This window comes from Papaver somniferum, chromosome 6, assembly GCF_003573695.1.
Source record: "Papaver somniferum cultivar HN1 chromosome 6, ASM357369v1, whole genome shotgun sequence".
NCBI classification, from domain to species: Eukaryota; Viridiplantae; Streptophyta; class Magnoliopsida; order Ranunculales; family Papaveraceae; genus Papaver; species Papaver somniferum.
In genome coordinates, this window is record NC_039363.1 from 31,079,606 (window position 1) to 31,088,815 (window position 9,210).

Here is a 9,210-nt window from a genome sequence, read left to right on the forward strand (position 1 = left end):
TTTTTGAAAATTTGGAGCAATTCAACCAACATTATCTAAGTTTGAAGCATACCTGGGTACCCAAATACCCTTCCTCCGGTTGTGGTTGGTAAAATCCATCTTTTTCATGTTTTACTTCTTCATCTTCTCTAACTTTACTCTCTCAATAATTCTACTTCTTTTAAAAAAAAAACCCATCTGATTTTTTAATCTCACTAATTATCTTTAACTTAATCATCTCACTAATCATTACACTAGCTATTATTAACACTAACTAATCATTACCCAAAATTAATTAGGAAGGTAATTTAGATATTAATATAAATATCAAGATAAAAGATGACCTAGATTTACTTCTAATGTCTTTATCCAAAATAAAACCGTGGTCCCCAAAAACACCATGGTCCCCAAAAAAAATGGTTCCAAAAAATGCACACCATTCCATTAGTATTAAGTCTTAACCAAAGAACAAACTTACAACAGGTCACGCGTAACTAAATTAATTAGTTGGTGATAAATACTATGATTACTACAAACAATTTGTGAACTAACGAAGATGGTAACCATGCTTTACAATCAATCAGGTTCTTGGAGGCTTTGGGTCATGGTTTTTGTTTGCTACTGCTCCTGGGTAGTCTGCACTCTCCGCAACCATCCTGCCATGGATCAAGAAACCTTCTTCCTCACCTTTTAAAATGACTTGTTCATAGTTGCCTGTTTCTTCCATGAAACCCTGCTACCATCAGTTAAGCACATAGGTAAGTAAAACCCATGTAGTATATATCTCATACGGACGGGCCCTACATAATACTCTGTATGCATATCCTTGTTCCAACATCAATTGAAAGTTTGTTTGTCAAGGGAAAAGGTTCGGGAATATCATTTCATGCAACAAAAGTTCTAACTGTTCCGCAACAGATATTCCCAATCCGGATTTTATGTGGATCACATCCCCACTTTAGTCTATCGGGAGTTACTAGTTACTGTCACACAGACGCAGTGGTCCATTAACTCACCTCACCAACCCCTCCAACATCGACCCACTTCACCAACGGAAATCCACATTAGTTATACATGGTAATAAAATAAGACATGCAAATATATGTTTCTTTTATATGTCCTGCAGCTGGTACCTACTGTGCACCATTATGACATACACGATAAACTTTATGTATGATAAAGTTTGGTTGGTGGTACTGGTATCCTGTTTAAACTCTGCCACGAAAACTTATGGAATTGAATTATATGGTGATTTTTTTTTTGGGTAAGTCCAGAATTATATATGGTGATGATTTGATAACTAATGATCTTCATTTTAATTTAGAGAGTAGAGAGTGATGTGGTCTACCTGCATCACCGATTCTTGGTTGGTTGATGAATAAGCTTCGTCATCTAACTTAAGGCTCCCTGAAAAAACGATTTGTTATAGTTTTACATGATTAGGATCAGTACATACATAAATGTGTGTGTGACAATGGATCATGAAATAGTATTACTTACTGGATAGAGGAGTCGCCGTAACCAAAGACAAAGCATAAAAGAACCCCAGAAGGAGTATTAGAACTTTAAGCAAAATCTTTTGCTCCATCTAGATGCATTAGCTTGGAATATAACTAATTATATATCTTTTGTTCTTTCAAGAGAGACGGATAGAGATGAACAGAGATAGATTGAGGAAGATAGATATGAAATTGGTCAGAAGATGCACCTGAGAAGAGTAGGGTTTATATAGATATAAATACTAGTGTTGGTGGTTAAGATGTAGTACCGATTCTAGTGTTAATTGTGAAAGATTCAAGGAAGAGCCGGAGTACCACTTCTTAAAAGTCAACATCGACTATAAGTAGTGTCCACTTGCTTATAATATTTTATTTCTCTGTGGTCTCTTCTTCCACGTTTGTGCATATATGACAATTTATATGACAATTTCCTCCGATAATTCAGAGCTAATAATATCGAGCGGGGCAGTAATTCAGTCCTTGGAAATTCCATATTTCCTACTAAATTTTGCAAGCATAGCGGGTGCTTTATTATTCTTCATACCCACACAAACAATTTTGGGATTTCTAAAATTATAAAAACAAGCAAAGCCTAGTCTAAAATTATTAATTCAATCATCATGTACGATATTCAAGAATTATCCGTAAACAATAGAATGTGAAGGCAACATATGAGATTAATTAGGTTGGATACTAATTGTTTTGGGGTAAAAACTGATTCTGCTGAAAATGGTAAATTTGGGTGTGCCGCCGAGAAACGAATTTAAACCCTAAACAAATACATTATACGGGAGTAATTTAGATTCGAGAAATCAATCTGTACAATTATGGCCTAAATCAAGAAATGGTCGTTCCAGTCTTGCTTCAGTCACAAAATGAAGGAGAAGGGTTGATCTTAGGGAGGGAAGCGAAGAAGGTATTGAGATCAGAATGGTTAACTCTGAAGGGTGGTTGTTTATGACTCGCATCAGAATGTGGAACTTGCTTTCAGAATATAAGCTATAAGTTCTTGGTGTTTTCTGGATACATAACACTTGTTCTTTAAAAATATAGATTAGGAACCTATTTATACAAGTCATAATTTGAACACACCCTGACCTCATAGGAAGTGGAAGTAGTTGAGTGATGGAGAAGTGGAATCCTGTAAAATATTGAAAACCACGTCCCTACTATGAGGGGAAGACTGGTTGGTTTACAGCACTACTTCTCTGTTCCCACTAACTGTCCACTTTTCTTGACACTTTCTTATAATGGCCGTGTTGCACGCCGCACGTTGTAAACCGCCAGACCAATACCCTGATGAACATCTTCCAGTTTGTGACATGTTTGATGTCTCGAGTATTTTTGTAGAAAAATATGCAGCAGGCTGCTGAGTGGGTCTTGCTTACAAGACCTAATTATTCTGATCAATAACGCACGAGCTAGACATCAGGCGGCCATATGCTACAAGTCAAGTTGTGAGACTTTCCGCAAGAAATAACATGTAATGCTTTTAGATTAAATAATTAAGTTATTCTGTGAAATCGATGTTTATAAAATATCATTTGTAATGATGCACATAAAGCATCACTTTTAAGGAAACATCTCAAAATAATCGACGCATTTGAAGCATCGTCGTGTAGATCCTGTCTTGGTTGATTGCAGAACTCAATTTCTTAAAAGGAGCGCGGCCGAAAATCTATGGGAAGCTACCAGGAGCCGTTCGAGCAGGGAGCAAGTCGATCACCCCCTGTGGAAGAGGGGCGGCTGGTGAGTACGGCGGCATCTTATTGATCGCCCAGAATTAGATCTAGGTCGCCCAATTTGGCTGGCCAAGTTGGGTGGCTGAGATGATTTGCGGCAGTTATTGGCTGTCGTTGATTTCATTTAAAACCCTTGTAAGCAGCGTGACTAGCTTACTTCGGGCGGCTGCCTGGAACTACTCATGCAGGTTGAGGATGGGCCGATCGGCTTTCATGGAAGAGGCGTGGCCGGAGATCATGGCGGCATCTCATTGGTTCTCCGTAATCAGATCTAGGCCGGTCGATTCGGTTGGAGAAGTTGGACGGCCGAGATCGTTTTGCGGCAGTAGTGTCTTGCCGCTAACGTAAATTAGGGTTTTCAAAACCATGCATTCAACCTTCTTTGACTGATCAGTTTGATATGCTATAGGTCGTGAGCGACCTGATTGTCCAAGGCTAAAGGCGAGCCGCCGGTGAGCATACCGACACTTCATTGGTCGCTCAAAACAAAATCTAAGCCATCCAACTAGGCTGGCTAAGTTGGACGGTCGTGATGAATTTGAGACTGGCATGGTCAGTCTTAACTCGTTTAATCTCTTCAGCAGCGCGACTTGCCTACTTTTGGCTAGAGATTATGGTTATTGCTGGCGGGATAGGGGAATTTCGATTGGTTGGAATAGCAATAGGCCCACCAGTGAACACCATGGAGCTTGTTCGGCCATGTTAGGAGGCGGCTATGCGTGATAAATCAGCTGGAGAAATCATGCGGATGCGATCGTTTTGAGACTGTCGTGGGCAACCTAAATTCAATTTCTTAAGTAATTTAAACGCGCCGACTAGCCAACTTCTACCTTTGATTAAAAGTGTAGGTTGCGCATTTAGAGCAATTTGATTTTCGATGGGAAATAGGGGCCGGAAAGCAACATTATGGACGTGGACGACCGATGGTACGGCGGCGCACGCTCGGGCGAACCGGCCTACGAAGTGGCGCGGCCGCGTCCCTTTTTCTGTTGCCTTTATGTGCCGCAATTCCTCTTTATTTCTTTTTGTTTTACTTTTAGTAGGATTTTCTCCTACTAGTTCCATGGTGGATCAATTTCCTAGTTTGCCTAGGTTTAGTCTCGACCAATAGGGTTCGAGATATTGCGCAGGCCGCAAGAAACCTAATTTTAGGTTAAAAATTGAATTTTGCAAGCTGTCACAAAATTAATAAATTTTGGTGAATGTTCCTTATTGACACAAAATCACTAATTTTCTATCTCAGAGGGCAGCATAACTTTGCATGCCTATGATTGAGTACTTTCACGCACGTCTTAGTCCTGACACTTCGGAAAATTCATGCTACTCGGCTGCGAGCGAACATTAATTGTCATGTCATGTCAATATCAAGAGTTCGTCCGGGGAACATGGCGTAGAGTACATACGCAGTAAGCCATGCTTTAGTGAATAATGCAGGCGGGAGATTAATAAAATTTACAGAATATTCGGATCGTTGCTGCATGCACCGTTCTGGGTAAATATTATATATAAATATACTGAATTTCTCAATACATATGTAAGTAAAGAGGCCCGGGCACCCACTACTTTTAAATGACTGTTTATTTTCAAAACGACGGCATATTAAATACAGGGTTTTATAATTTTATCCCTGAACTAAAAACCACCATCAACATTAAGTCCCCTTCTTAGTACGTAACAGTGACATTGTTGCGAGGTAAGCAATATGGTGACCGATAGGAACAAGACTGAAAAGATAAAGTATATAGAGGGAAAAGACTAATAAACCTTTGGCAGTAAGACCGCGCGGCTAGTGGCCTTCATGCTAGCGTGTTTCTAGTTCGGATAGGGCGTTGGCACAGCAGGCCCAACTTCCCATCTCTCCCGTCTGTAGAAGCTGGTGCTCCCCTCTGTAGCAGCTTGTCTTCCATTGTCGTCGACCATCACAGCTCCGTTAACGAGCGTCTGCCAGCATCAAGGTAGGTACTTTTTTTTTTCCGAGTATGAACTCTTGTATGTGTTGCTTCCGTAGTTTTGAAATTCCATTCAATTCTGAGAGAATTCTCTTTGTGGATACTATTGGAGTGAGCATTGATAGCGGCACCAGTAACGAAACAACAATAGGACCATTAGTAAGGCTCGCAGGAGAATTCGAGGTGGGTGCCGCTGCTTGCTTCTCTCTTTCTTTTCTGTAAAACCTAGTTTTAGGTATTAGGCTGCGGGCATAATACCCACGACAAAGAGTTTTTTTTCTTTTGTGTGCGTGCTCGAGTGGGCGTAAACCCTAACTCGGCACGGCTGCGGGTGTATATCCTGAAAAAGCGGAGGTCTAACAACCTCACCCAATATTTCGATTAACAATCTGTATGGACAAACTCCAATATACTTTTATGAGAATTAACTAGACATTTAGACTCAATCAATATTAAAGTTTATCAAAGAGTTTTATATCTCCATCTCTTGATTTAATTCTTACTCAAGAAAATCTGCGAGTCTTGATTAAAAACGAGAGATATAAACTTAGATGGTACCAAAGACCAATATTCAAGGATCAATCAATTTCTAATCAACAACCAAAGGTTGGATTTCACAATTGATCGATACAACAGACAACCTGTGATATTTCAATTATATAACAAAATATAATGCGCAATAGAAACAACACAGACACCAGAATTTTGTTAACGAGGAAACCGCAAATGCAGAAAAATCCCGGGACCTAGTACAGATTGAACACCACACTGTATTAAGCCGCTACATACACTAGCCTACTAAAAACTAACTTCGGTCTGGGCTGTAGTTGAACCCTAATCAATCTCACACTGATTCAAGGTACAGTTGTGCTCCTTACATCTCTGATCCCAGCAGGATAATACACACTTGATTCCCTTAGCTGATCTCTTCCACAACTAAGAGTTGCTACGACCCAAAATTGAACACTTGATAGAAAAGTATGTCTCACACAGAGAAGTCTATAGAATTGAATAAATCTGTCTCCCACAGAAATACCCAAGAGTTTTTGTTCCCTCTTTTGATAAATCAAGGTGAACAGGAACTAATTGATAAACCGGTCTTATATTCCCGAAGAACAACCTAGTATTATCAATCACCTCACAATAATCTAAATCGTATGGTAGCGAAACTAGATATTGTGGAATCACAAACGATGAGACGAAGATGTTTGTGATTTCTTTTTATCTTGCCCTATCGGAGATATAATCTCAATCCAATTATTCAATTGAACTTGTACGATAGAAAATGGCAAGATCAGATCGCTCAACTACAAGAAAAGTAGTTTCGTCTGGCTTTACAATCCCAATGAAGTCTTTCAGTCGTTAACCTACAAGGTCTCGAGAAGAAACCTAAGGTTAAAGGAGAATCGACTCTAGCAAACCAAATAGTATCACACAGGAGGTGTGGGGATTGGTTTTTCCAGATGCTAGATGTCTCCTTTACATAGTTTTCAAATCAGGGTTTGCAATCTAAGTTACCTTGGTAACAAAACATTCAATATTCACCGTTAGATGAAAAACCTGATTCAACCAAGCTAATATCTTTCAACCGTTAGATCGAAACTTAGCTTGTCACACACACAAATGGAATGCATTCATTTAGGGGCCGGATCTGAGCAAAGATTTCTTGCTTTTGTTGTTAATCATGATTTGAAGTCGATTATAATAAATTTCTTCGTTATTAGAGCACTAGTACAAACCTTCACATAGGCCACATTTTTTGGTTTACAGCCTAGCCACGTTTTGGGTTATTTGCGTGGCTACTGGTCATCAACATAACTATAGCCACGTTTTGTGTTACCTTGTAGCCATAGTGCACCATTTGTTCATGGGTTTAATCATAAACCCATCAACTGTAGCCATAGGGAATTGTTTAGCCATACTTTTCAGTCTATCCCATCATATGTAGCCATAGATGCGAATATGGCCACATTTAGAAATTATGTATGTGTCAAATGTGTAGGATGGAAATAGACACAATTATCAACCCGTGACGAAAAGATATTTATTTAGCCACTTTTTGTTTATGTGTCCATAGTACATGGTTTTTTAAACATTTACATTTTAGAAATGGATACATTTTAAAAAAACATGACAAAAGATTAACATATTGCTACACCAGTTCTTTTTCTGGCAGGATTATTATATGGCCACAATGATTTTGTCTATGTGACCATAGCCTTCAGTTCATTTGGAAACTTGACAGCCACAATAAAATGTTTACCACCTGGTTGGGGAGAACCTCAATAAAATGTTTGCATGACCTCTGCATTCACTAAAATACGTAATTAACAAGCTTAAATTTTATGAAAAAATTAAGAAGAAAAAGACAAGCTTATTACAGCACAATGAACCACTCTGGAACACATACAATTAAATTTATAAGAAATCTCTTAATACAGCATTTCATTATTCCAGATGCAGATTTATACAACTGCAGTACCTGCCAGAGGGTGTCACTTTGGCTTGCGTATAAGTAAACCACGGCAGTCAGTTCGGAAGTAATTATTTCGGGATTCTTTACCCAAGTCTTGTCGATCTACAGCAGGCAAGATATTATCATTCCGAGAAAAAATTATGGTACTGAATTCCTCATCGTTGCCATCATCATATGCATCTCTGTAATTTTTGGGAGGTACCACAAAAACAATAGACTTTTTCTTATCTTTCTGGTCTTTGTGTCCCAACATAGTAAGCTCAACAATGTTGTAGCCTAGAATATCTCTTTTGACCCCACGGTTATTATCAACCCAAATTCACTTGAATAGATGAATTTTTCTTTCGCAGTAATCTAACTCCCATATCTCTTGCAAGACACCATAATAAGACGCTTTACCATATGTTACGCCATCATCTCTAGATATGTGCATGTCATTTTCCGCAACGCTAACCCCACTATTCTGGTGAATTTTACCATCACGAGATCTTGTGCGGAATAGATATCCATTGATGCGATATACAGTGTATTTTGTTACCTCGTAGTGTGGGCCGTGTGATATCCATCTTAAGTTCTCTGAGATATTTTCTCCATCGACTTCCAACTCTTTCTCAACCTGAAAGGGGAGAATACAAAAATTCAACTTGCTTGCGACTCTTAGAGAAGCCTTCCCTGCATACTTTGTCGGTAATGGTTTTCGTCGAGACCATTTTGTGAGTGTCAACTAGTGCAGTTTTTGTGAGCTCCAAGCCCCCCTCCCTTTTATTTTGTTGCTCATAGAGAATATCATTGGCCTACCCTCCTGCGAACACAATCGACCAATTAAAGAAGTTAATACCAGACAATGTCTGAAGAAAAGCTTCTGAATTGGCCCATATCTTTCTTGATTCTTATGTTACTGGATTTATGTGTTATCAAACATACTGTTATCGATACAACAGTTTTAACTTAAAACTCTTATGTTTTTTAACAAGGAAGTTCTCATTCAAAATATTAGAAGAGACTGCGTAACATTTTTACTAGTCAGTCGAGAGCCAATAAACTAAAAACAAGTGGCAAACAGATGTAGATCAAAGTAAAGAAAGAACCTTGTAGAAGTGGCAAACCGATGTAGATCAAAGTAAAGCAAGAACCTCGTAGGAGAGGCAAAAATAAGGGTTGACATACGACCTTATGAAGTCACTGGGGACTCTCCGCACAGGACTCCATCGCAAGAGCCAATTAACAAATCATAAACTACTCTTGAAACCTTGCTATTTGATTAGTCATCATATTCAGGCTTATATACCACACTACTGTCCGTGTATTCTGACCAAGAATCCACGCTATGTAAATATCGATGTTAATCACTTACAAATGTCAGGTGAATTGAGAAAATAGGAAGGGCAGCATTGTATAACATGCGATGGCGGCCAAATGTAAGAGCCAAACATGATAATTGGTTAAGTACATTTCCATGTACGGACCTTATAATGGACATATCGGTCACACAAACCTTCAACACAAAGAAGGAAATCAAAACACAAACAAAATTTGGAGTACTGACATGTAATCAAAAATTGTGC

At 38.8% G+C, this 9,210-nt stretch overlaps 1 protein-coding gene across 2 annotated transcripts; it reads right to left on the bottom strand.

The window, feature by feature from the left end:
• Window positions 1–409: 409 nt before the first annotated feature.
• LOC113285571 lies at window positions 410–1,768 on the bottom strand. Of its 2 annotated transcripts, none has more exons than XM_026534411.1 (3): window positions 1,480–1,768; window positions 1,328–1,386; window positions 410–712 (listed from the first exon to the last, which is right to left on the bottom strand). In XM_026534411.1, the coding sequence occupies exons 1-3, from the start codon at window positions 1,565–1,567 to the stop codon at window positions 560–562; spliced, it is 300 nt and encodes a 99-aa protein (XP_026390196.1). In that variant the 5' UTR covers window positions 1,568–1,768; the 3' UTR covers window positions 410–559. The 2 variants fall into 2 exon arrangements, with proteins under 2 accessions (XP_026390196.1, XP_026390195.1); XM_026534410.1 differs by having other exon boundaries at window positions 410–715.
• Between the last annotated feature and the right edge of the window lie 7,442 nt (window positions 1,769–9,210).

What these genes read in the sequence shown, in the direction of transcription:
- LOC113285571 (XM_026534410.1), bottom strand. Translation starts at nt 1,567, where the DNA reads ATGGAGCAAAAGATTTTGCTTAAAGTTCTAATACTCCTTCTGGGGTTC. An exon ending in TACGGCGACTCCTCTATCCA is followed by an intron (nt 1,387 to 1,479) that starts GTAAGTAATACT and finishes TCGTTTTTTCAG; the next exon opens with GGAGCCTTAAGTTAGATGAC. An exon ending in ACCAAGAATCGGTGATGCAG is followed by an intron (nt 716 to 1,327) that starts GTAGACCACATC and finishes AACTGATGGTAG; the next exon opens with CAGGGTTTCATGGAAGAAAC.